At 52.2% G+C, this 26220-nt stretch overlaps 11 protein-coding genes across 11 annotated transcripts; 8 read left to right on the top strand and 3 right to left on the bottom strand.

The window, feature by feature from the left end:
- Window positions 1-322: 322 nt before the first annotated feature.
- On the top strand, window positions 323-1767 carry MRS44_017722 (uncharacterized protein; the record flags this gene model as incomplete). The annotated part of the gene is made up of 5 exons (XM_065615624.1): window positions 323-466; window positions 520-564; window positions 626-1110; window positions 1167-1336; window positions 1397-1767. The coding sequence occupies 5 exons, from the start codon at window positions 323-325 to the stop codon at window positions 1765-1767; spliced, it is 1215 nt and encodes a 404-aa protein (XP_065471696.1).
- Window positions 1768-3866: 2099 nt separating this feature from the next.
- On the top strand, window positions 3867-4496 carry MRS44_017721 (uncharacterized protein; the record flags this gene model as incomplete). Its single annotated transcript, XM_065615623.1, has 1 exon — window positions 3867-4496. One exon carries the CDS (start codon window positions 3867-3869, stop codon window positions 4494-4496), a length of 630 nt encoding a protein of 209 aa, XP_065471695.1.
- A 765-nt stretch (window positions 4497-5261) lies between these two features.
- MRS44_017720 (uncharacterized protein) lies at window positions 5262-5591 on the top strand (the record flags this gene model as incomplete). Its single annotated transcript, XM_065615622.1, has 1 exon — window positions 5262-5591. One exon carries the CDS (start codon window positions 5262-5264, stop codon window positions 5589-5591), a length of 330 nt encoding a protein of 109 aa, XP_065471694.1.
- Window positions 5592-6217: 626 nt separating this feature from the next.
- MRS44_017719 (uncharacterized protein) lies at window positions 6218-6760 on the top strand (the record flags this gene model as incomplete). The annotated part of the gene is made up of 1 exon (XM_065615621.1): window positions 6218-6760. One exon carries the CDS (start codon window positions 6218-6220, stop codon window positions 6758-6760), a length of 543 nt encoding a protein of 180 aa, XP_065471693.1.
- Window positions 6761-7213: 453 nt separating this feature from the next.
- On the bottom strand, window positions 7214-8374 carry MRS44_017718 (uncharacterized protein; the record flags this gene model as incomplete). The annotated part of the gene is made up of 1 exon (XM_065615620.1): window positions 7214-8374. One exon carries the CDS (start codon window positions 8372-8374, stop codon window positions 7214-7216), a length of 1161 nt encoding a protein of 386 aa, XP_065471692.1.
- Window positions 8375-8907: 533 nt separating this feature from the next.
- MRS44_017717 (uncharacterized protein) lies at window positions 8908-10308 on the top strand (the record flags this gene model as incomplete). Its single annotated transcript, XM_065615619.1, has 1 exon — window positions 8908-10308. One exon carries the CDS (start codon window positions 8908-8910, stop codon window positions 10306-10308), a length of 1401 nt encoding a protein of 466 aa, XP_065471691.1.
- A 915-nt stretch (window positions 10309-11223) lies between these two features.
- MRS44_017716 (uncharacterized protein) lies at window positions 11224-12930 on the top strand (the record flags this gene model as incomplete). Its single annotated transcript, XM_065615618.1, has 4 exons — window positions 11224-11313; window positions 11373-11465; window positions 11523-11949; window positions 11996-12930. The coding sequence occupies 4 exons, from the start codon at window positions 11224-11226 to the stop codon at window positions 12928-12930; spliced, it is 1545 nt and encodes a 514-aa protein (XP_065471690.1).
- Window positions 12931-14276: 1346 nt separating this feature from the next.
- On the top strand, window positions 14277-14699 carry MRS44_017715 (uncharacterized protein; the record flags this gene model as incomplete). The annotated part of the gene is made up of 1 exon (XM_065615617.1): window positions 14277-14699. One exon carries the CDS (start codon window positions 14277-14279, stop codon window positions 14697-14699), a length of 423 nt encoding a protein of 140 aa, XP_065471689.1.
- Window positions 14700-16951: 2252 nt separating this feature from the next.
- Window positions 16952-18493, bottom strand: MRS44_017714 (uncharacterized protein; the record flags this gene model as incomplete). The annotated part of the gene is made up of 1 exon (XM_065615616.1): window positions 16952-18493. The coding sequence occupies one exon, from the start codon at window positions 18491-18493 to the stop codon at window positions 16952-16954; it is 1542 nt and encodes a 513-aa protein (XP_065471688.1).
- A 1299-nt stretch (window positions 18494-19792) lies between these two features.
- Window positions 19793-20297, bottom strand: MRS44_017713 (uncharacterized protein; the record flags this gene model as incomplete). Its single annotated transcript, XM_065615615.1, has 2 exons — window positions 19793-20085; window positions 20141-20297. The coding sequence occupies 2 exons, from the start codon at window positions 20295-20297 to the stop codon at window positions 19793-19795; spliced, it is 450 nt and encodes a 149-aa protein (XP_065471687.1).
- Window positions 20298-21210: 913 nt separating this feature from the next.
- Window positions 21211-22104, top strand: MRS44_017712 (uncharacterized protein; the record flags this gene model as incomplete). The annotated part of the gene is made up of 1 exon (XM_065615614.1): window positions 21211-22104. The coding sequence occupies one exon, from the start codon at window positions 21211-21213 to the stop codon at window positions 22102-22104; it is 894 nt and encodes a 297-aa protein (XP_065471686.1).
- Window positions 22105-26220: the final 4116 nt, after the last annotated feature.

Genomic DNA, 26220 nt, shown 5'->3' with positions numbered 1-26220 from the left:
TGTTCGGATCCCGCTTCGACAGAAGTCTTTTCAAGAACTCTCTGGGGCGTGGGGTCAATATCGCGTAAGGAGGTCAAAGCGGAACCCCAAGTAGTGCCCCCGAGCAGAGCTTGATGCCCCTGGCATTAGTCATCCATGTGATATTTCTGGTCTCCAGAGTCCTTGTCTATATTCAGCAGGCCAATCGGTTCCTGTGACCGCCCCCAGAGCTTCTTGTCTCTTTCAAGAAGACGAAAATCCCCATTCAAAAACAGGTTCAAGACATTCGTCGCTCGCTACGACTCTTCAGCCTGAAATATTCCGAATCTGGGAAAGATACTCGATGAAGTTCATCACTCCTGCTATACTGGCCGCTGCTGGTCTGGTCTCGGCCTTGACTCAACAATGCACCGGTACTGCGCTCAATGAGGGTGGCAACTGGTTCTGCGGTGCCGTCAAGCAGATCCTCTACGAGGGTTTGCAGGAAGTGGCACTTACAAGGCCGTCTCCAAGATGACCAACGATGGCCAATGTATTCAGGAAGATGTTCCCTACAGCGGTCCCCTTGCGCCGCTTGATGAGGATGTAGGTAAGTCAGCCAGGCTTGTAATAACTCCCATTACTAAACTAAACCCCGGCCTTATAGCTTTCCGTCCGCGTCCGCGGCCCCTTCAACCTCAAGGAGTTTGCCGTCTACAGCCTGGGCTCCGAGAACAAGAAGCGCGACAATGCCCCGTCCCCTCATGCCCACGCTCGCCGCCACGGCCACCACCACTTCCATGAGCAACGCAAGAAGAAGAAGCGTGCCGAATGGGTGACCGCTACTATTGACGGTAAGGTCGTCTCATGGGAGAACAGCTACTGTGGCGACATCCCTTCTACGCAGGCTCCTGCTGCTCCCGATCCCGCCGCCGCCGCTACTGAACCTGTCGAGCAGCCCCCCGAGCCGGGCACCTCCAAGCCCAAGCCTGACGTGAGCAAGAAGGTTAACATGCCGGGCAAGACAAAGACTAAGCCTCCTGCCGGAGGTGACTGGCAGCGCACCGCCTACTACAACGCCGAGCAACAGGTTGCCGATAACGTAGTCTTCCTCGGCAACTACGGCGGCGACGGCTCTGGAATTTTCGACAAGTGAGCTGACACACGTTGAGTGTTTTGGTTTAGGTTGGTACTGACTGAGTTCATAGCACCTGGGGCAACTCTCTGTCCTACCTCAACGCCAATGGCAACGGCGGCTCTGGCTCTCCCAAGGTGCTCAGGGATGTTTACATTCCCTCCAACAAGGAGTTCGCCATATTCAGCGCTGACAGGTGCGACGAGAGCTGCGGCTACTCTCGCGTCCCTGAGGTCGCGTACAGTGCGTGCCCCTTCGACATCGCGCTAACCCCCAAGATCAGTCACTAACTTCTCGCTGCAGAGGGCTTCTCTGGTGCCAACAAGGTCTTCCTCTTCCACTTCAAGATGCCCCTTGACGGTGGCCGCGGCTTCAACGGCGGCATGCCCGCCCTCTGGGCCCTCAACGCGCGGATCCCCCGCACCCTGCAATACGGTGACTGCAGCTGCTGGACCACCGGATGCGGCGAGGTGGATATCTACGAGGGGCTCACCTCCGGCGATACCAAGTGCAAGAGCACATTCCACCTCGAGAAGGGCGCTAGTAGCTCCGACTGCTTTGTCCGCCCTGTCGACAAGTTCATCAAGGTCGCCACCGTCTTTGATGGGCGCACCTCGAGTGTCGCTATCAAGGAGCTTCCCAGCGACTTCGACCTCAACTCCGGTCTAAGCTGATACTACTATCCGCGAGTGGGTGGAGAGCTTTGCCTTGGCTGAGGAGGGCAGCAGCTTGTACCAGCTGTCTGCCTAAGTCTTGCTCTAACGAAAGGGGTATGTTTGCGTCTTTGTGCTTATGTGCCGTTTTCGATTAGATTAGATATAGCACATGTGTGATTTTCTTCTCTGTGTATATATACATTTATCTATACGAATAGAGGCAGTATATTAAAAATAGCGTAGAATCTAGTCCCGAGGTCTTCAACTTGCCTGATGGTGCTTGTAGGAGACTACCAGCCGCTATGGTGTGTGTATGGTGAGTTGTGTGGTAAGGCGGCAGTGTGGACAATCTAGGTAAAGAGCGTGTTGGGGGGAAGTAGTAGGGTAGCTCAGTACCGCATAGGCATCATTCAATACAATTAGTCATCAGCTCTCTTACAAGAGGCTATGAACGATCGCTATATTTGGTATCATCATCTCCAGACAGGCAATATAGAATAACAGTCATTCTGGCCTTTAGGTATTTACCTTTTCTAAGCAACTATTTAATCGTTCAATCCTCTTTACTATGCAACTTCTCCTAGCAAGCGAGAGGTTCTCAAACCCTCTCCCCCCTCCTCCCCCCTTAGAGAAAAGAAGATCTTCGAGTTTTGAAGACCATTGCTTAAGGAAGTAGCTTGTTAGTGATGCTAGGAAGCATTTGCTGGCTGAAACTGCAGAAGTATCACTTATCCTGGACTTGACAGCTGCGCTTATGTTGACAATTGGTATGTGGCACCTTAACCTGGTTGTGTGGTCGGATACTTTGTCCTCTCCGATTCTTCCTGTTCAATTACATACTAGCCAGCCATAGCCTCATGAAGTCTCTCATCTTGTATTCCGTGTTTGCTCTATTGACCAGGCGACGCCTCAGACACTACCCATGTCACGTCCATGACAAGGGACAAGCGGCGAAGGAGGCCCAAACCTCGCACGCCTCGGCCCTACCCTAGACCGGAGCCCAGACGTCTTGGTCAAGGAAGACACAGCTATATAGACCACGCTCGTTGCACATTCATACTTACCAGCTACTCAGCCATCAATACAAATTGGTTGCGCCCTTTACCTTCGGCACATTATCAGACGAGACTTACGCCCCCGGGTTTAGGTAGCCTTACTTTTTGCTGCATTCTCGGTATGGGAGCTATCCTGAACTAGCTGAAAACTTATCCCCTAACCCTTCTCGGTTCCTGCCGGCCATTCGACACCGAAGCAAACCGCTTAGAAATGAACGCAGATTCATGCTGGCCGGTCACAGTTCGCATTCATGCTGCTTACACTGACATTCACATTTGATGTCTGATGTTGCCCCGATGTAACTGCCATCATCTGACAGGGCTGCCTCTCTCAGACATAGTCTTTGAATTCAAGCTCTCTCAGAGCCCTCGCCCCCGTATTTTCAAGAGATACTGACCGTCAAGTCTGAAACAGCCAGGGGCGTTGACACGTATTGTGAGATCTGGCTTGCACTCGATAGGCAAACCCTGCGTCGCGCTCTAGTTGTTCTGTTAGACTGGGAACTCGGAATGGAGCGACTTTTGGGCTTGCATCCCAGCGGTGAGTCCCATAACGTACATCTGTGATGTGACAAAAGCGTAGTACAAAAAATGCAAGGTAAAAGCCCCTTTTTGCCACTAGGGTCCTTCTCAGCGTTGCGACCTATGGTCACTTGCCAAGAAGTGCAATGGGCTGCAGGAACACGGTCAGATATGGCCACCCGCTTTGGTGGAGGCTGCCTAGGGGCTGCAGTGAGGCACTCTCGCAGAAACACCAGCCGAAGGGTGACGCATACGCCGAATCTCTTTCTGGCTCTTGGGTTACATTGCATTTTTTGTACACCCCCTGGTTGGTTCTGCTGTATCGGACTTCAAAGATAAGATCGAAGTGATGTGTCCGCCTTGGCGCGTGGTGATGAGGTGAGGGGGGATGCGTCTTTTGCTGGACGTTAGAACACTTCCGTCCAGGCTTTTGCCAGAGTAAAACGCATTGCTATCCAGAACGATCCTAGCTGGTACATAAATATCATCAACCGACCTGCTGGCCCAACCACGGCTCTATCTTTCCACGCAACGCATACCATGGCAGGGCACATCAGGCCCGAATCACATACAGGACAAACCTCAGGGTTCTGCGAGAAGCACACCGACTTATGGCGTTTTATTTCAGCTGAAAATGACATCAAGGTTCTTAATCAGGCCTTTTCTGCCAGAGGAAACGCATTTTTGATAGGAAAGGATCTCGAGCATCTCTACAATGGTCTGCGATCAGCGCTGACAGGAGCCTCTCGGCACAGACATCATCTCATTCTGTCCTGGGAGTCTGCTCCTGAGTGGCTCAGGATAGACTGGAGCCAGCATAAAACGTTTATGGAGATTCATTATAGGAACCCCAATATTATATTGAAGTACTCAGACCCGAACTATTGGCGTGCTATTCAGGTCGATGACCTTTCCAAGTATGTCCAGAACGAGTTTGGTAGCCTTCGGACCAAGATACTCTACTTCAAGGATGAGGAGTTCCAGCTACGGACCTTGGATCTAACGTATATGCCATCTTTCGATGATGATCTGGAAACGACTGAGCATTGCTATTACTTTGAAATGGGAAAGAAGCACTCCCGGTGCACTCCAGAAATCTTTTACCTATATGAGAAGGATTCTCTCAGCACGCCGAAGAAGCCAAAGATTCCCTGGCACGAGAGGAACTAGCCAGTGATTCCAATTGCGAAAAGATTTTGTGAAGCGTAAAAGAGCCAATGGTCGGATGAGAGACTGGCTAGGCGTGGATGGAAGTCCCGTGGCTCGCAGCTCTGGCGCCTCTGCACAGTGACTTTGAGCTATACGAATTACATGGACTCTAGGAGCCGAAGGGGAAAGAATAGGGGAAAAGGTCTTATTTTCATCTATGACAGCTCTTTGTTCGTTATGAGAAGGCACTGTAAGCAACATCGTGCCGTCGCTGTTGGCCTGGAAAGGATGCACGCACAATGACGCTTCCTACAAACAAAACAAGACACTGGAAGAGAGCTGAGCAGTTGGTGAATAGCCCTCCTTGTTTGCCTAGTCCCAAATAGCTATTTACATCTTAAACTTGGCCAGTTGTTTGTAATAGACATAAAGCACAATGTAAGTTGTTTCAAACACGGGTGCCGGAAGGCCAGATAGGCTCAGATTGTTGACTATGAGCGAATCCATATAGCCTATTGCACCTCGCTTACCTGATCGCCATCGGTTAACAATTGCTTTGTACTCAAATCAGAACTTGAGCTTCTGAGTTACTTTCTCGCGCCAGGTGGTGGACGAGCTTATGGCTTTACACAATAGGGAAGGGAGTAGGTGTTCTCATCTATACCAAAGTACAGCTTGACCAGGGTTAAAATCACCAACATTGGGATTGCAGGCGGCAGTCGTGATGTTGACGACCGGACTCCACGAGTGGTTGGCAGCACCGCCTTGGCCTTCGGTCTTCGGACAATGAGTCGTCGCGATGCTATCTCTGTGCTCTTGGCCAACCAGTCGGCCTCGGCGTCCTGTCACTCTTCCGGTGCGCTGGGAACGCTTGGCCATGGTCTCGCGTGGAGTTTCGAGACTTTGCACCAGGGTTCGGGCTCAAATCAAAAGGTCTTTATGTCCCTCGTCACCCTTTGTTGGAAGCAGTTCGTAGCTCTTCCTCAGTTGGATGAGGAGGGGCGAGACGACCGTGATGCCGTTGGAATTTGTGAAGATATAGAGCTCAATGGCGGATCCGCTGGAGCCTGGCATCTTGGCAAGTGTATGACGAATCTTCACTTCCTCCAGAGCTGAAGCAGCCCAGGCAGGATAGATTTTTTCAGAAAAGGTGAGAGTATGAAGAGAGTGATGCCGTGCGCAAGAGAAAGGCTCCTCTGAAGAAAAAGGACAGAAAAGGGCAGAAAAGAAAAAAAGGCCGCGTGGACAAAGAGTGAAGAACCATGCAATGGCTCGGACTGCAGGCCGAGTGTGAGGCTGCTTTCTTACACTATTCGGCTGGACAGCTAGTAGCCAGGAATGACTGCCTGGATCGTTGACGTTTGCCGAATCGGGATGGTCGGATCTACCACGACTGACGGAAGGATCTTTACTGTCCATTACTGGGCGAAATGAACTCTGGCATGGGGTATTATTCGTCGCGATGCTGCCAAAGTTCGCTAGAAACTGGCCGTTGACCTGCGCGCTGACCTGCGCGCTGACCTAATATCGCCTCGCGTCCTTGGTGTCCCAGAAAGCAGCCCGGCAACCAGAGATTTCGAATAAGACATTGGTGTAATTTTTCGGGACCAAGTTGCCTATATAAATCGTACCTGGCCTATGGATTTGGGTCTCTGGTTTAACTAGGCGCCCACCCCACGACCTTATTGGCCTGAAGCAGATCACATCCCGGGTTAGGTCATCGAACCGAGTTTGTTGCAAGTATGCCCCGCAATATCCCGAGGCCAGTTAACTACGTCGATGACGAGAGTTGGGATTCTCAAAAATCCGGTAGGGATACAGAGTCCCAGTTTGCTAGAGTCAGCCCTGACCGCGACGAAGCAGACGAAGAAACCGAGGACTCTTGCAGCGAAGAAATTTATGACTCGTACTGCGAAGAAACCGAAGACTCAAGCGGCGATGATTCCATTGTAGTTCCAGACCATGTCGTGGAGTACGCCGAGACAGCGTCGCCGCGAACGCCGTCAGAATCGTCGGCGCAGTCGAGTGCAACATTTCATCGTGTCCGGAAATCCCGGCGGCGTAGATCGTCCCGCTACATGATCAGGTCAGGCTCGGAATCTGCCCCATTCTCTTCTCCTTGCTCTCGTCTGGGTAGTCTCGGCGGAAGACAGGTCATGAACCAGGACCATTTGATTGTGAATAGACTAGAGAGAGTGATCTTGGCCATCGACCAGCTGAAAAGTTACATGGAAGACGTCAAGATGGAGGTAGCTCGTGGTGATGAAGGATACAATGGGCACTGACGGCGTCAATATAAGGAGCTCATCAGATCGCGGCCTTGACAACTGGATGTGCTTCGGTAAACCAATCTGTTACGGCTATGTTGCCTACCAGGGCCCTCGATCAAATCGGAGTCAGAGCTGGCGTGTGATAGTCCTCATCGTTACTATATGTCAAAAACTTTACCACTCGGATTTGACTAAGCAATACTGTCGAGTTGCTTGATACTCGAGTAATGACAGAGCGGTGCCTCTTTTCTCTGTAATTGCCCCTTGCATTAACAAACAAGCCACAACCCTAGCCTTTCATCTAGTCAGAGCCAATTCAACTGGGGCATCACACCAACCCCACATCAGAACATCATCACAATATGGAAAGACAACGATCTTGATCTCTACGTGATGGGATGAAATGAGGTTAAGTGCGATTCCGATCAATATGCTAGGTTCTATCAACAGAAAATCGACTAGCCAGCATCACAGCTTTGCCGCCGCCTCACCACGTGCGAGGCGCATATGACTAGCCGTAAAAGTGTTGTTGGCAATGGCTGAGCTCGTGCTAACGTCCAACGCGAGAGCAAACGCAGCAATGATCCCGGCGAGTTCAGCCTTGTCCCCCGGCCCATCAGCGCCGCACCGGAGCATCCCGAGCGCCTCCTTCTGCATCGGATATCCAGTGCCGCCGCCAACCGTCCCGACAGGCAACGACGGAAAGTAGAGGCTCATCGTCAACTCACCCGTCTCCGAGTCGAGCTCTGAGGTCAGGTGACTCCAAGATCCCTCTGCTGTGCTGGCCGGGTCTTGCCCCGTCGATATGAAAATGGCCGCAATGACATTTGACGTGTTGATGTTGGAACCGAACTGGCCGTTCCGGATGCCCCCTTCTTTCAGGGTCTGCTGGGCCCTGTACAAGCGCTCTGTGGTGCACCCGAGCACGTACTGGCACGCCGCCGGGGTGATCTTCCCCCAGGCAAAGACCTCGACGCCCCGGGCGTTCATGACGTTGCCCCAGGACGGCTTCTTGTCGGATGCCAACTGCCCCTCGATAAAGAAGTCTCGGATCTGGTACTTATCCGCAAACAACTTCCGAAGCATGTCGCAAGCGTATTGCGTGGCTTTGGTGACCATGTTTTGCCCGGCCGCACTCCCGCAGTCATAGCTACAAAAGATATGGACCTGAGACCCTATCAGAGCGGGCTTGAAGAGCTGAAGCTTCACGTGCTTGCTCGTCTCCTCTGCCCATCGAGCGAACGAGCTTTGCATCGTTGGCAAGGTCTTGGCGAAGGCAGCAGCGTGGCCGGGGTTGGCAAAGACGAAGACGGGATCTCGAGACATGCCGTTGCCAAGGGCCTCGACGCGTATGCCGCCGGAAGCGTTGAAAGCTTTACATCCTCGAGAACAGCTTGCCACTAGTGTCGGTTCATATGTGGCGAGTGGTGCGTAGATGTCGTCCGTGAACGCCGAGGTAGCCACACGCAGCGGGCCAGCAATGCCAAGGGGGACCTTGGAGAACCCGATGCAGTTTTCGATTCTCACTTCACTGACCCTTTCCTGCTGCTGGTTTGATGCTTGGCTGAAGCGCTCTCGGAGGGATTGCAGAAGCTCCGACTTGGTGTTGGTGTTCCTGGATGAACGCATAATGGCGTGCAGACGGATAAGGATGGCGATCAATTTCCAGTGTGCAGTCCGAAAAGATTTGAGATAAGAATGAAGGCGTACAGAGGTGCACCACTCTCCGTGGCTTTATTAGCTCTCTATTCCATTGCTGTTACATGGGCTACCGAAGCCCTGGGTACGACCCCAACGTCGTCTATTTTCGGCCTCGGGTCAGGACAAACCCATGCTTGACCACATGCTCGGTATGGGAAGTGCGACGAACTAGTTGGTAATTTCTTCTCCATCTTTTCCGGCCCGTACAGGCCATGCGGCACCGGAGCAGACCGGTCTGAAATGGACCCAGAACCACACAGACCATTCACGACATGGAGATGTTCAAGCTTGCGTAAAAGGGCCCAGTCAAACTATTTGACATGAAATTGGTGTTCCCATTAGTATTCCGATTTACCGCAAGTCGTCTCCTCTGGCTCTGCTCCAACCGATCAGCACTTCATCACCACACCAGAGCCGGGGCTCTTTAGGCTACTCCCTCAGGCAAGGCGGTAGACGAACCCATGGCTTCGTACAACAAGGAAGCAAAGGAGCCGGTGTTCTCATCTACGCCAAGGAGCGGCTCAATCAGCATCGAAACTACCAACATTGGGGTTACAGACGGCAGTCATGATGTCGACGACCGGGCTCCACAAGTGGTCGACAACACCACCTTGGCCCCCGGCCTTCGGACAATGAGCCGTCGAGATGCCATCTTTGTGCTCTTGACCAACCAGGTCGGCCTCGGCGTCTTGTCACTCCCCGGCGTGTTAAAAACGCTTGGTCTGGTCCCGGGTACGGTCGCGATCATCGGCTTGGGCTGTCTTTCCTGGTATACCGCCTTCGAGCTCAAGCTGTTCTACGACCGCCACCCGCATGTGCTCAACATCGTCGACATGGCCCGCATCGTCGGTGGACGAGGCTTTGCATGCGTGGCGGCGTTCGGCATGATCCTCCTGGTCGTCATGACCGCCGCGTCAGCCTCTGTGACCTTCTCCGTGGCGTTGTCGCTGCTCAGTGATGATGCACTCGGCTCGACCGCATTCATCGGCATCGGCTGCATCTGCTGCTGGTTTCTCTGCATCCCTCGCACAGCAAGGTTCGTCTCGCAGAGCGGTATTCCATCATGCATCAGCATCCTGGCCGCTACCATCGTCGTGATAGCCGCCTTGGCAGCCGGACGGCCTGTGAACGCCCCGGCCGAGTGGAGGAGAGCGCCTGTCTGGTTTGCGAAACCCTCATTCAGGGACGGTCTGAACGCTTGCCTCAAGATCTGCTACGCCTTCTCCGGAAATGTCAGCTTTGTGTCTTACATGGCTGAGATGACCAACCCGCAGAGAGACTTCGGCGCCGCACTGGCCTGGCTCGAAGCCAGCTCCATCGGCTTCTACGTATTTGTCGCAGTATCCATCTACTGCCTTGCCGGCGAGTATACGGCATCGCCTGCGTTGGGGTCAGCTCCTGGGATACTGGCTCAGGTTGCTTACGGACTCGTCATTCCCTCTGTGTTGTCGAAGGGCCTTGCATTCGGCCACACTGGAATCAAGTTTGTCTACGTCGAGGTCATGAAGCACTACAAAATTGCCCATGAGATGTCGATCAACACGACCAGGTCATGGTCAATTTGGATGAGCATAGCCACGGCGTTTTGGACGCTATCCTTCGTCCTGTCGATTGCCATTCCCGTATTCGACTCCATCGTCTCAATGACCTCGGCGGTCACAATAGCTTGGTTCTCGTTTGGGATTAGTGCTATCTTTTCCCTTCACATGAATGTCAAGTTCTCCAGTTGGCAGAACGCCTCGTTGACTCTCTTCAACAGTCTTCTTATCATCGGTTCGCTATTCCTCAACGGCGCAGGCCTGTGGTCTTCAACCACGGAGCTGAGTGGCGCTCTAGCTTCTAGGGGTAACGCCGTCGGCTAGGGCGACGCATTCTTGCGGTCTGTCACCGGGCTCATAACGTGGTCCTTGGCTTCCGCCGCCTTTCGATTCACTTGAAGGGAGCGACAGGGACAGGATACAGTTGTAGAGATAGAAGATCCTCTCTACTATTACTCTCATACGGAAGGAACCTTCGATATGGTATGATATGATAGTAGAATGAGAGCCGTTAATTCACGGTTGCCTTCGTTAACAGGCTTAGCAGAATGATCCGAGTGTATCATTGCGTAGAAGATACCTTTGCTTCGCCTATGGTAATAATCAATAACGTCTATATTCCTATGCAACCGTTACGTCCTTGCTCTATCTACATCCCTACTGTCTACTATGCTGTCTTCATCATACTGTGTCTCAAAATTGCTATTATCCTCCTTGAATAATGGCGGCCTGGTGCGTGGTTGAATAGAGTACGTTGATAGAAGAGAAGGGTAGCCGGGACAAAGACTGCGCACTCACTCATCGAACTCATTGCGTACGTGTGCGGCAGTCCAGTGTCATTACTCACATGGACGGCAGAGAGCTATAAGCTGGATAACTCGGACGGCTTACTCTGAGTCAAGTGGACGGCAGATTTCGAACTCCACCAGCAGATGGACTTGCTCCAAAGCACCTGCTTTACGAGTAGCGTTCGGCAATTCCGCCAGGCACAAGTACACTGTCGGCAAGGACTGCTTACGACGCACTCATCCATGACCGGTACGCACAAGCCTTGAAAGTCTTCGTCAGCGAGCGGCTAATTTCAGCCAGTCCTGTACTGAGAAGTCACTCCTTCCTCAATCCACAGAAGGCTACATAAGGTGGCTGTAGTCCTCGGCTCGCTTGGGAGGTTCAAGCTCTCCAAGTTAAACAAAGACCTACAGACTGAGTAATTTGATTCCTAGGTCGGCCGCACTGGAAATGTCGCGAAGTGTTTTGGACAATGGCTTTCTTCGACCTATGCTCACTCAGAGTTCCGTCCTTCTGGGTCTTGTCTTTCTGCTCACAACAGTACGCCAGACGGCCCAACTGCCCCTGTATCTGCCGTAATAACCGTTTCCATTCTACAGGCAGGACTCGCGTTCTTGGCCTTGGCCATTTATCGCATCTGCTTCCACCCTCTTGCTGGATATCCCGGTCCAAAGCTTGCAGCATGCAGTCAGGTGAGCCGGAGCCAATGCCTGACCAGGCAGACCAGATGCTAATCCAGGACGGCGCAGCTCTGGTTCATCCGAGCGTGGGCGGGAGGAAACTATCCATTCGACATGAGGCGGGCGCATGATAAATACGGCGACGTGGTCAGGGTTGCACCCAACGAGCTCAGCTTCAATACCCCGCAAGCCTACAAAGACATCTACGGCCACGCCATCGAGGGCAGGAAGCCATTCCTCAAGAGCAGAGTCTTTTACGATCGAGGTCCCTCCGTCGTGCACCCGGACATCGTCTTCACGATCGATCCCGAGCAGCACCGGCCGCAGCGACGATCCCTCTCTCACGCTTTTAGCGCGAAAGCCCTGAGAGAGAGCGAGGACATCATTCGGGGCCACGTCTGGCTCTTCGTCGAGCAGATTGGCAAGCATGGCAGCCCGGGGAGCGGAGGCGTCGACATGTCGGCTGTGTACAACTGGCTCACATTTGATATCATCGGTAAGATGTGCCACTGATGCGAGGAGCGAAGGGCTGACAGCCATAGGCGAGCTGACGTTTGGAGAATCCTTCAGGTCTGTCGCCAATTGGAAACCAGACATCTACGTCTCGCTCATCCTGGAATTTACGAAGCATTTCACTCTGCTCCAGGTGGCCAAACGACTATCCGTTCCCGAATCTCTTCTCTCTTGGCTCATGCCCAGTGACCTTCAAGCGAGCATCAGCCTTCACGAGAGGCTGACGAAAGACAAGGTGGCCCAGCGGATCGCGATGAGCAATTCAAGCAAGCGTGAGGATTTCTTCGCTTACATCCTCCGCCGCGGCAGCTTCAACAAGGACCAGCTAGCGGAGCAGGCCAAGATCTTGCTGCTGGACGGATCGGAAACGACGGCAACCTTCCTAGCCGGAGTGACTTGCTATCTGCTAACAACGCCAACAGCGCTGGAGAAGCTGCAGCGCGAGGTGAGATCGTCCTTCTCGTCCAAGGATGAGATCGATGGAGATTCCACAAAGAAGCTCCCATATCTTCATGCCGTGGTTGAGGAAGGCCTCCGTCTGTTTCCTCCAGTTCCACTAGGCCTTCCACGGACCTGCCCCGGTGCGAAGGTGGGCGGTTACGATGTCCCGCCTGGCACGGAAGTGTCAGTGGACAACTTTGTCATGTCTCGCGATACGCGAAGCTTTCCCGACCCAGATAATTTCCAGCCTGATCGTTGGATCGGGGACGGTTCTGGGTGTATCAAGGAGGCCAGCCGCCCGTTTTCTCTTGGGCCTCGTGCCTGCTTGGGCGTCAACCTGGCATATCTTGAGGCCAAGATGACCCTCGCCGCCATGGTGTACTCGTATGACTGGGAACTGGTCGATAAGAATCTGGATTGGCTTGGGCAGGTGAAACTGCTGACATTCTGGCGAAAGCCGGAGCTGCTGGTTCGATTTCATCCCTGCGGCGCTCTTGATGCAGGCGACTTGAAACGAGAATAATCCAGGCTCTTCCCATGTGTTGAACTAGGATCACTCATATTTTGCAGCTGCGTTGGCCGTTTTACCACCAGATATTGCTTGAGACTGGGCAGCGTTGAGACAGCGTGGCTGCCTGCTGCAGCTAGCATACCCGCTGGAGACGCGTATCTGTTGTTGCGTCTGTGTTTGTGATGGAGGCGGAGTGGCGCGGGTCGCGCTAGGCCCCAGGGGAGTTATGTACAAGGAGCCGAGTTGGATATAGCTTTGAACCTATACCTCGGTTGCTATGGTGGCGGATTTTATTTCATAACATGAATGATTGTCGTTGAAGATTCCCGTTGTGATCTTTGCTCGGCTCAAAGGATCCTATGCCCGCTAGCACGTAGAATAAGTCGGTGATAAGAAAAGTGAGTGATGAGAAGCAAGCCTTTTGAGTGTCGCTATTAGAAGTACTTGGCTGAATGTAAAAGTCTTATTGTGTCGCTGCAATTATTCGCCATGGCTATAATTTGAGCTAGAAATACACCCTCTACAAAACAAATACTTTAAGCCAGCAGTTGTTTGAGGGCTTTAATAGACCACGTAAGCCGGACCCAACTGACTGTTTGGCTCGACAGATAAGACAGACCAGTGAGAGAGAGATCAATGAGACGCCAGCTTATCATCCATCAATTTGAAAGCCTAGTGGTGGCCTCCAAGAAGTACAGTTTCAGGTCTATTCATGTACCCAAGGCTACCCTAGACTATAAATACCGTGTGCCTCGGTCTTTGGCTAACTTAACAGCCATTGAATATGGTAAGAAGGAGGAAGCCTGCTTTTAACTTTCATGAAAAAAGAACCCTCCACAAGCACCACACCACACGCCACCCTGGAATAGCCTTCGCATTTCAATTCGATCCCGAAGGTACAGCAGTCCTGCAGTAGCTGTGGCGCTGGAATAGCTACCCGAAACTTGAATACCCAAGAGAAATACTACTAGACAAAAGCGGCGTCTAGCCACTTCAAAGGTTTGAGGCCGTTTCTCTTCACAGCGAGGTCGCCTTCATGATTCAGGGGTACCAGCTGTCATTCATCGACCACTGCACCAAGATTTCAAACTCCGCTCCCAGTGTCTCGAACCTCTAGAGACCGGGCATTTTGTGCTTGTGGATAAGAGTCAGTCAATGGTCGCATGAACAAGATGGCCTCGTAAGAAAAGCATAACGAGGTTGAAATTGACTAGCCCGCGAGGAAACTCCACGATAACGCAGAAAGCGACAGCCAAACGGTCCGTAATCAGACAACTGCATCTCTCACTACGGGCGCAATAGTATATAAGATGTGTTCTTGGTCTTCCAAAATGAGCTCTGTCTTAGGGTGAGGGGCCATGGACCGCAGCAATTTTACTATGATCGACAACAGTCAAGGCTTGACCGAAAAGTCCCAGGGGTCTCTGAGGTCAATCACCAGGTGGAAGAGGCTGAAATCTTTTCTTCCAAAGTCATCTTCAAAGTCGGCTACTTACTTTCCCGTCCGTAACTGCAAATCCATCCAGCCTGCTGGTGAGCACACGGCGGATCTTGGAGCAGAATCCGGCTCTGACAATGAGGAGAACGTTGATAAAGCAAAGGCTCATTCTGAGCCTTCTACAAGCCCCATTTCCATCTTATTTACGCATAACCAGCCCTGTCGTGAGTTTGGCGAGGATGAAGACTTTCGCTGTTTGTGGCTGGCCTCGAGCGAAGAGGACGAGGATGATGGCATGGATGAAGATGAGATATCTGTGTCCTCATGGACTCGACCGGTGTAGAGTACCTTGTGCCCTGTTGGTTTACTCTGTTGAGATCGCCATCGATCTATCCTACCTAGGAAACCTAGGTCGCAGTGGTTCATGACAGCCAAGTTTGCAGTCCGGTAATCAATTTTTCGCGTAAATTCAATGATCCGTAATGGCTTCTATAGGAGGGCTTGAATGCTGGCAGAGGTGCTAGCTGTGATTTCGGAAACAAAAACATGGTCAAAAGTGGCTGTGTGCTGGGAGTGGTGAGACTGCGTACACCCGGAAACCCCCTCAGCTTGGTTCCCGTGATGCCGGCGTTGCGGTCAAGTGAAAGTCCCTAAATGGCCATCGTCATTTTTTTTTTTTTTTTTCCTTGCCAAATTCCACGTTTAGGTTGACCAAATAGCCTTGGGCTTAGCATAGCGTCTATGTCGGATCTCAGAACAGCGCCAACATTCTAATCTTGCCGCCGGCGTTGTTCAAAACGGTCTCTTATTAGCCAAGCCATTTGGACCTAGCCGCTTAGCTAAGACCGAATTGACCGTCTGTAAGTGCTAATCATGGGCTCTGGTTGCCGCTCACCCGGTTCTAAGTTTCAGTCAAACTCCTACCTGTCCCTTTTCTCAAGCTATCGCCTTTTAGCATCGAATAGGTGTTTGTCCCGCCCAGCGACACCACAGCCTAAAAGTCACCGCCGCCGCACATCTTGCTTGGGACCGTCCGACTGACTGGCACTTTTACGAAATGGCTGGACCTCAAGTCAAGCCTTGTCCCAGGAACCCACAACCCGCTCAATCTCTTCAGAGCATGGCATGCCAGACCGCCACAGCGAAGGGCTGGCAATATGGACCTCTTGATGCAAAGAATAGCCAACAGCAAATCCCGACGTCTTGGAATGGAGTGGCCAGCCCACCGACCCATGGCCGCGCGGGGATGGCTTCCAAAACGAGTTCCCGCTGGGGAGACTGCCGCCCGGCCGTCTACGTGCGTCAGCAGTTGGAACATCACTCCTATTTGCCGCCACTGCCAACGGGCCCCGCCCATCCTACCGGCTTGGTGGTCCAGAGACAGAACCAAGGCGAAAATGGTTGGGTTACCTGGTATGGGGCCTCTCCCGCGGCCGTAGGAGGAACCTCTTGGCCGCAGCAAGGTCAACAATCATCTCAAACGACAGCGTTGTGCCTGCCCGGGGAATCGAATCAGATGCCACAATCTCTGATGAGTGGCCCAGCAGGAGCGAATCGAATGCCAGCCGGCGATCAAGCCAAAATAAAACCCGGACCAGCGGCTCGTCCGACTCGAGCCGCATATCCCCACCAACGAGCGATGATGTCCATTTGGCGCACTGGAAATCGTCAAAGCAATCAGCCGCATACGAAGTTCAAGCCGCCACCCGTAACGCACGGCAATGGCGCGGATAAAAACCAAGCGTCGAGGGTACCGAATCGAACGGACAGGATCTCGAAGGTGCCCTTCAGTCAAGGGCGTCGATTTAATCAAGCTGGGCCGAGAACAACTTTCCCTGCGGACTTAGAGCGGGTAGTGATGGAACTCCCTCCTATTAGAGAGTGCTTTCCCGATGTTTTTGGGAATATCGACTGCGCTTCCGCAAACCGTTGAGCTGGGTCGGGATAGGGTTCTGCACTTTGTAAAATAGTTATAACATTATAATACTCACTGCTTTAATCGCGTACCTCTTTGTTTCTGTCTGACTCTGCGATTAAATATGTCCTAATGCGCCAGCTCCTTTTTCTTTTCTTTTCTTTTCTACTCTGTTCTTTTAATTGTTTTTGTTTTTCCTTTTTTTGTTCACTCCCCCCGCGCGCGAATCTCTATGGACGTTTTATCCTTGAAAGCTCGTTTGCATTACCTATATGGCTTACCGTCCGGCACCTATCCCGTCATTCTATCGCCCTATCCCTCCACTATCTTGCAGTATTGAAACAGAATGAAATGTGGTTGCCGTTTAGGATTTAGTGCTTAACGCGAGTACTCAACGGTCGCTAACTGGAGTCCCTGACGTAGTCAATCCTGGCTCCTTTCGGGCTCGCTTCCATCAATGATCTTCTCGTCTAAAGGCCCTTGGCTCGAGACCGTCGGGCTACTGTGGGACTGCGACGACATGTGCTGGACAGCAGTGTAGGCGAAGACCATGGTCGACGCAAGAGTTCCGCCAGCACCGAGAGATGTGGCTCTCAGAACGCAAGCGGATGTGTCCCCTGCAGCATAGAGACCCGGGATGGCCCTCCCATCAGACTGCAAAACCCTGCCGTGCTCGTCCGTCAAGAGTCTCTTTTTCTTCCACCGTCGCTGGTAGAAATCCGAACGGCATAGAACGGAGCGCGCTCGATGGCTCCCATGCAGGAATTCGGCGCAACTCTAGGGTCTCCCATAAACCTCTGGTAGTCATCGTCGCCTCTTTTATGGTGGATATCCGTTCCATAGCCGCACATTTCGTTCCAGCGCCGGATGGTGGATTCGAGCGCTTGCCTTGCGATGCCCATTTTGTCTGCCAGGGCGCCAATAGTCTCCGCTTCCAGGAGGATGCCCTCGCTAAGAGCTTTTGTAATGTCAGTCCATCGATGGGTGCCACCCAGCGTATACCTCTTTCGATAGTTCTGGTCCAGAACTAGCCAAGCCCTCGCATCCTGGGCTAGACGTGCTTCGGCTCTGGCGCGCATAGACCTGGCCGCATCGCCATGCGGCTTGGACTCCGCGAAGAACCGATTCCCTTGGTTATCGACGACGATAGAGAATGGCTTGGAGATCTCAAATATCGCGGGAGTCGTTCTACCCGTGCGTAGCCCCTTCATCGTCGGGATTCCCCTAACCTCACGCGCCACGCACGCCTCTGCCCCCATACTCTGGCACAGGGCCACCACATGTCCAATGCTGTCTTGAGGATCATTCGTAGTGTCGTCTTCGTTGCCGCCTGACGGAAATTCAATATCCGAAACTCCCAAGCACTCGTCTAAGTCGCCTGTGGCCAGAAGCACGCCGCGTAGTGCTCGAACTTTGAAAGTCTCCTTTCCTTTCTTCAGCGAGACGCCAACGACCGCGCCATCCTCGTGCCATAGTCCAACAAGCTCCGTCTCGGTGTATATGTCGATGCTCCCGTTATCTCTGCAGATAGATAAAAGTTGTCCAACGAGCGACCGTCCCATTGATGCCGGGCGTTTGAAGTAGAGAGAGCATAGCAAAGACCTCAGGCGCATTCGGCCGATCTTGAGGAAATCTTGGAGAGATGCAAACGGGCGTGTCAATATACGAAAGTCCTCGAATCTGAATACCAGAGGCACCTCACCCTCATGGGAGAGGTATTCCCCTAGTGAACCTAGAGATTCTATGTCGAAGATGGCCGGATCGAGCGTACGGCCGCCCGCTGGCAGTGCCCCATCCAGCTCGGGTTGATGATCGGGGAAGCTGGAGCGCGCTTTCATCCACCTAAACCCGCGGCCACGTAGAAAGTCAATCATCTCGGGCCCTTTGGTCAGAAACGCGTCTATGCGTTTCGTGACTGTTGTGGGCAAGGCGCCGTTGCCGTGTTCATCGGACATCGCAACAGCATTCTCGACATATGCCCTAGCCTGCAAGGTGCAGCCTGTAAGCTGATGAGGCTTCAATATAGGACAGGATTTGACAGTCCGATTTCCCGGCATCCAGATCATTCCGCTTGCCAAAGCTGTCTTGCCTCCTAACGCTTTCTGCCTTTCAACCAGGATGGTCTTGAGCCCTCCGGCTGCTGCAGCACCAGTCAGACCAGCTGCACCGCCACCGACAATCAGCACATCGCAAGTTACAACTTTCTCGGGCAGCTCGTGCATTGCTGTAGTGTGTCGATGCTATTCCTTTCGGGGTAAGGGGTGATGAGATGATCTGTTGAGATTTCTTGTGGACGTATAATTCGAAACAACACGTTTAAATCAGGTGGGATAAGAAGAAAAGACAGACAGACTAGTACCCCCGCTGGGAGCCATAACCCGCAGATCATGGTACGCGATCGACTTGACTCAATGCCTCTCTCTCTCTCTTCTGTTTCTCCTTTTTGGACGCCTTCCAAGACGTGCAGGGCCAACTTTAGACTGGGCATTGAAGAAACCTTGTCAAGAGGCACACAGACCACACTACACAGCCACCAACCACATGGCCTACGTCGTTGCTTCGCGAATGCGTATGCCTGGTGGTCGATATTTAACCGGTATAAGTGTTTCTCGGCAAGTCACATGAGTGGAGCTTATAACTGGCGAACCCAAAGCGCAACATCGCCATGATCCTTGGCTGAACCTCTTCCGCCGCTACTCCTCCTCCGCATATCAGCCACACCGCAAAACCCATGAAAATCCTTCGACGCTCCCGGCACAACTTGTCTTATACCAACGTACATCATTTAGAGAAGAAGGCAAGCGTAGCTCTGGCCCTCTGCTACTCTGCTCCCGTCTACCTTTCCGAGCCAAGTGGAGATGAGGCCACAACCTCAGCCGTCGTCAACGCTACCGCTGTCGCCACATGATGGCCAATTCAGCAGTAAGAAGGAGACCACTAGATACCTCATGGCAATTGGCTGATTTCGGCCACAGAGAAAAGGCATCATTCGCTGATGGAGGACGCCGACATTGAAGTGTGTCGAATTCTTCAAAGTTTGGCACAACAGACTTGCCCACAAGGGCCACGGGACGAGCAGCGGGCACGAGTAGCCGATGGGAACCCGAGTTGGTGGAAGTCAGAGACCATGAAAGGCGAGCCCGGATGGAGGCGGAAGCAGCCTCGACTGGCCGATCACTTGTACTACGAAATGTTCCTGCGGCTTCAACACAGCGTACGATAGTTTTCTAAACGAACAGTCTTCTAGATGCCGTGCATGGAATCAACATTACCTACCAAAGCCTCTGGTGCATCAATTAGACCCTTTCTTTGACAAGGGAACTGTCGGCAGCCGCTTAGAGATGAATGTAGGCTTCTAAGGAACGGCCTACAGGCATAAGACACGTCGGGTAGAATTTCGAGCATGCCTTCCTGAACAGATTGACGTCCCCATTCTCCAAAAAAAAAAGGCCACATGGCTATAACTCTGCTCTCCTTCTCATGTTGCGATACCCTAAACTTAGCCAGCCGTTCCCTGCTTTCTAGTACTGCCAGCCATGTTTGCTTCCGCCGGGGCAGCCAGGAGTCCCGTAAACGCCACCAACCATCCAAAGAATAACATCAACAAGCCACCAGATTCCGCCGCCACCAAGAGTGAGTAGCTTGAAGACGGCCAGAGGCCAATGATGTGCGTAGAACTGATCTACTCCGAACGAGCCCAGCAGAAATGAGAGGATCATAGCTGTCCGCTCTTGCTGGTAACACTTGGCGGTGGTGGGGCGCTCATCGAAACCTCCCCACGACCTCTTTGCCAGGTCGAAAGGTTTCACACCCGCTGCCACGGTACTCTGTCAGCGTCGAGGATACCAAGCTCTGCACCTCCGACTCACCGAATGTAGCGTATGCCATAGTACCGGCCAGGACCATCGTCAGATAAGCCCCAAGAGCCAGCCTCCAGTGTCGGCGCACAAGACAGACATCGCCTTTCGCCGGGTTTTGCGCGACAACCCTTCTCGAGACCGCTGATTCGGGATGTTTATGCTGCATTGGGGTCGAGAAGGAGGCTGGTGGTGGGGTCGGAAAGTTTGAATGAATGAATGATGCGATGAGCTGAGCCGAGCGTGAAAAGTAGAAGCAGGGACATTTCCAAGTTAAAAAGACAAAGAGACAGCAGGTAGATAGCTCAGGTCACATCAAGTAACATATGACCTAATAAAGTTTACCCTGATAGTGATCTAACATAAGACGGAGAGCTCGGGCATCCGAAAGATCTGTTCCGTAGATGGGGGTCATGCGTCAGATATTCGCCCTTCGCCTCACATGCAACATGTCTCGCTTTAGCTCAAACAAGATTCCGCGGTAACTGGATAAAAAATACACTAATGAATGTTGAGCAGCGCCTGGGCCGATATCGGCTCTACGAGTCAACCTTGGTGAATACTCACGGACAATCAAGCTATGGACTTTCATAGTTATGAGCACGGACATTTTCCTCTTCCTACCAAAAGTCTCTTAGCGGACCCGTTCCTCGGCTAACACTGCCCAACCTTATTCGACTCTTACATCGAGAAGCTCGACATGCCGAGATATGCCATATGGCCTCTATAGAAGGCGGATCGGATCCGGCAGCGCGAGACTGACCTCGTCCTTTGTATCTCTATTTTGATTGGCCATAGCACGTCCTTTTATTCCTCCAGAAGGTTGTGTGGCTTTGCCTCAAGTGGTTAGTTGATCAATCATCACCATCATCGTCGTGGCCGTGGGTGGCAGGCATAACGTCAAGAAAACAATTAACTGCCGAACGTAGCCGCCCACAATTAGGCAGCCGATAAAGGACAGCCTATCCATACGAGCGTACTTAACAAAGAGAGACGGGAAATCCAAGAATAGTATAAGAACAGCATTAAACCTCTCTAAGCGATATGGAAACCTGGACCTCGTGTATTTGTGATCAAGGATAATGAAACCGACACTTAGTCTCTTCTCTGTTTCCCTTGTCAGCGCCGCCTGCACCCTCGACTATGCCATCTGGATCCCTCGTGACGGGGACACATTTGCCCAGGATGTCGGGCAGGCTCTGCCCGGTTTCGATTACGGGGAAGCCGAGGCACTTAATTCCGGTGTTAACATAAACAAGATTTACCCCGGAAGGACATACAAGGTCCCTTATGATGCCAGTATGGAGATCGTTCCCCCAGCTGCATGGTCAGGCGACTGCCCTAGGACCCTGCAGCTGAACCAAAATGCACATTCAAAACAAGCAGGTTCGCCTACTTCTCATACGGTGAGCAGAGGCAGTCTGGATTCGACGGCCACATCTACAGGGCTTGATAGTACGGCAAACCCATCAAAGACACCGACCGAAACGGATACTTCTGGAGATTTATTCAGTATCAGCTTACCCGGGAGCTTGGAGCCCACAGGCACCCAGTCGACCACCCCAACGACGGATGCCTCCACCCCCGACTCTGCAACAACGGCAACAGGCTCTCATTCTATACAGGAACCGGCGGCAACAGGCACCGGCAGTCCGCTCGTGTGCTGGAAAGAAACCCACCCCGAAGCAGGAAAATTCAGTTCAAGCAAGGAGTCCAGGGTCGATTTCATAGAGTCGTTTTGTAAGCGGCTCGACACTTTCGAGATCACCGCCCAGCATCCCATAGAAGAGGCACCCTACGATGACGTCTGGATCGGGATGCAGATGCTACCGTCCTGCCCGGACGACGCCGTCGGACCAGGTCATAGCAATACGTGCCGTGAGGTTCTAGAAAACATCAATGACAAATGCAACGAGGCGGGGGGCGTTTTCCAGACGGAATGCATCTTATATTACTTTGTAAAGCTTGGGACGTAACCGAAGCGGTCGCCGAAATCGGCAACGGCGAGGGGCTCCGTCCATTCTTTGATTCTATACCCAATGTTAGTTGCGGGCCTGGGAGGTCACATCCATCGCCAGACATCTCAGTAGGTCCTGTACAATTATTCATTACAAATAGGGATAAATACTCAGCTACTATGTGCATCAATCGGAGACGCCTAGCGGACTTGGCACGGTTCGAAGTCGCAGCCAGGATGTTGCTTATCGCCGCCGGCAGAGATAGAAGCCGTTCCAAACTCCGAGAGATCCTGCACTAGCCGCTGTGTTAGCCGAAGGTACGTGCATGAGCAAGCAGTCTTAGTTTCCTAGATATAGTGCTAGTTTGCGAGAAGAACAGAGTTCAAAACACGCTGCCATCGAGCGTATGCCCTGACTAGTAAAGAATATTACGCCTGCGAGGTCTGCCCCGCCCCGAGGCCACATGAGGTATATGAAGTCCTATCCAAAAGAGCAAGCCGAGAAACCCTCTGGTGATGACGATGAAGGCGAGGGCCTACAACATATTAGGACTGCCATGCAAGGCTCAGCGCTCCGAGTAGACACGCTCAACAACGTAACTTCGCCGGTTAAGCGACCCAGCGTGCATCATCAGTGTTGGCGATCTAAATCACCTGATCTTAGCTGCTAACTTTGACTCCGACCCCAGCGTTGGCCCCGATTTGTGCCTTGGCTTCGACTTCGGCCTCTGTCTTTGGTGGCCTTCTGCGTGTTTAAGTTTAGAGCCTCTTGTTTATAATCCGAATCCGGATCCACGTTTCCGATATATACTGCTCCTCAAGAACGGAGCCCAGACAAGACTATGGAGTAGGCAGTCTCGAACACAATGTCAGTTCATAGCAAATCCACACGTGATGCAGCTGTGTGCATGCCGACCTTCCCCTTCTCATCAACGATCTCTTTCTAGAAAAGGCGGAGGAGAGACTTATAATGCGTCCAAGTCCATTGCAAGTCAGTATGGTGCCAGAAGCGGACTATGAAAGGACCTCTGCTACGCCGGAAGGCCGTTGCTGGCTGGGTGCCCAAGGTCTCTTTCGGTATCTGTAAATACCCTCTCCATACAGGAACAGTGCGAGTTAGCATGCGGGTTACCTTAACTCATCCGCTACAGTACGCCCTAGCCTCAGGTTTCCCATATACTGTGCTCGAAGGTGATCCAGTAACACTGTATGGGACTTTTAAAACTTCACTGACGAAAACAGAAGTTTAAAATCATGCGCTCATTGCGGCGGCAGGCGGACCCCATCTACGGGACGCTACGGACGCTACGGACGCTACGGACAGATGACCCGACTCAAATGCTGTTCTAGACAGTACGCCAGATATAGAGCGTTGTATAAAGTACGGAGTATGTAGCAGCCTCAAAGACCTCGTATCCGAAGCAGCCAAGCCTGAGCAAACGTACCACGAAGCATTGCTCTACTCCTTCGTACGTACATACGTCATCATCCTGGGCAGGCCTCTACAGTGACCGTGGGCGACTCTTCAGCATGGGCCCAACCGAGGTCATAGTCATAACCGCGATTTCGGTCATCTTCTGGGTTATACCCGCCATACTGGCCGCCCATATACTCTTCGTCAATGCCGCTCACAAATGGCCGCGCCTGAGGGTAGACATTTGCCTGCGAAGCCTTGCCATTATCGCTACCCCGATACTCGCCCTTTGCTGGCCCGTTGTTCTCGTATCATCCTGTTCAATGTGGCTTGGTTCCCGCGCGCTTGCTTCCCACCACACCTGCCACGGAGGAGACGGGAATGCCCGGCATTCTTCGACTTGGTATTACTCAGCCTGGGCGCAAATTAAAACAGGATGCAAACGCAAAACATACACGACAGAAGAAATCCCGGCAGGATATAGAGTGGATGTGGAAAATCAGGCTGCAACCCATCCCCGGCTGAAAACACAGCCCGAGCTTGTCCGCACCGGGAATGGGCAGAATACAGGCATATCCAACCATGCTTCGAGCCATCTCAGCCTTCAAGTTGAAAGGATAAATGGGATGGGAGTCGCACAGTATGCCCACCGGTCATGCCAGACAGATCAGGACACATCACCTCCAACATATCAGATGGCTTTGGAAGAGAGTGTAGATAGAGCCGCAATCCCGGATGGACGGATGCCTCTGCCCGTCTATTCCGCCTGACATATCTCACTCTTCACGCTCACCATTCCAATTCAACAAAGCGAGTTGCTCCAGAAAAATACACGGGAAGTGCATGGCATAGGGTTCAGACGGTGACCTTAGAAAGCAGCAAGGAGGTCCCGAATGAGCTTGATTGATCATGTGACTGGGCCTAGTCGCCCGTCGGGGCAGGAAAGGACGCAGTAGGCGAGAAACGCAATGGAGAGAGATGGCGATGATGATGAGCGACAATCAAACTGACTCATAAGCCAAATCATGATGTTAACAACTCGATTGCGAACCCACGGCGACGCTGTAGTCTCCCCCATGTACAATAACTAGTATCCTTACACCAGTCGTGTTACGCTTCATAATTCAATGCATCTCACATCTCAAGATACTACGGCCATATACAAGCCTCTGTTACATCAGCATTCTCCGCTGGTATCAATGGTTGCTCGGTTTATCATAAATCTAGTATGATTTTTACATCTGTGGGCCAGTAGTCGTACTTCGTCGGATGGTAGCTACTGTTCTTTGTTACACTCACGCTTATCAGTCCAAGGCCGTCTACGGATCATGTATTTGAGGCCAATATCTTACTAAGCAGCAGCCGCCATAATCCGAATTGATGCTATAACCATCAGCTTTCCCATCAAACCTATGCTTCACAGCTATAAACTCCAAAGTCTCACCTAGGTGCACCTCTTGATCCGTGCACAAATAGGACCCAGAAATCTTCTCAGCCTTTCTTCGTCACAGCCAGTAACACTCCCTCCGTCCCATAAACCAGATTCACTATACCAGCCTTGTATCCGACCACCGGCCACGCACTAACGAACATCAAGTGGCAATAATGAAAACTGGTGAGGCCTCAAAGGTGGGACCGAAGCTCGTGTCCAGCACAACGGTCTTCCACAAGTTTCCTTTCTTACCGCCTGAAATAAGATGCCGAATATGGCGGATAGCTCTGTGGGAAGCAGATGTGTCGGTGATATCTATCACGGCAGACGATGCAAGCCAAGCAGACAACAGTCCCCCTCCAAGGTGCGAGGTTGTCCAGCAACCTGGAGCATCTACAGTGGCTCTAGCATGTAAAGAAGCGTCTGTTGAGTGGACCATGATCAGCTGTTACTTCTCGGAGTACTTTCCCGTCAATTTGTGCCTCCAGCGCACAATATGCCTGCTGCAGGGCATTCCACACTCTTATGTGAAACCAGCAAGGGGACTCCATCCTCATGGGGGCATGATATCCCGTATACAGCATGTTGCTTTTCTTGTCCTGCCGAATGTAAACTTGATGGAGATTTTTGCCGCTCTTTCAAATTTCCGCTACCTCGAAACAATCACCGTCATCATTCCTCCGTGCCCCATCGAGGGCGTAGGACACTTGGATCGTCGCGAAGTTTCACAAATCGCACGGGCCCTTGCAGAATTGGCGGATGAGCCTGCCCCTGGCTCGCAGGATGGCAAGTTTGGTCATGTTGGGCTGCTTTTGAGGGGAGATCCACCAAGCCAGACAGTGAGGGTTTTCTACAGCCGCAGGGATGCGCCCCGAGTGAAGCTTCTTACACCACGATGCAGCGAGCCCTCCTTGCACGATCCGACGCTTCGGAGCTCGTCGACAGGTTTCTCACTCATTCACTATGCATAACCCGAGGCGTCTTATTGAATGCCTCGCAGCCATTCCGGGCGCCTCAATGAGGGAGGACGGCCGCGGACAGTAGTGTACCACTGCTCATGGTACCGTCGTATCTGATAATGCACCATGGGATTTTTTTTTTTTGCATTCGAAACAAAGACAATGGTCGGCCAGTATTGACTAGTCGGCAGTGTGAGGACTGGCCTAGAGAATGTGACAGAAAGGCCATAAAACTCTCGCCTCGCACGGGTGTATAGTTTAATGTAATATCCTCAAATGCATAAACAGAAGGGGGGCTGCAGTTGTCATTTTCGTAACTTGTCGTGTTGT

This window comes from Fusarium solani, assembly GCF_023522795.1.
Source record: "Fusarium solani strain SB1 chromosome Unknown bctg00000014, whole genome shotgun sequence".
Lineage (NCBI taxonomy): Eukaryota > Fungi > Ascomycota > Sordariomycetes > Hypocreales > Nectriaceae > Fusarium > Fusarium solani.
The sequence above is the reverse complement of the archived record's forward strand: the minus strand, read 5'-3'. Positions and strand labels throughout refer to the sequence as shown.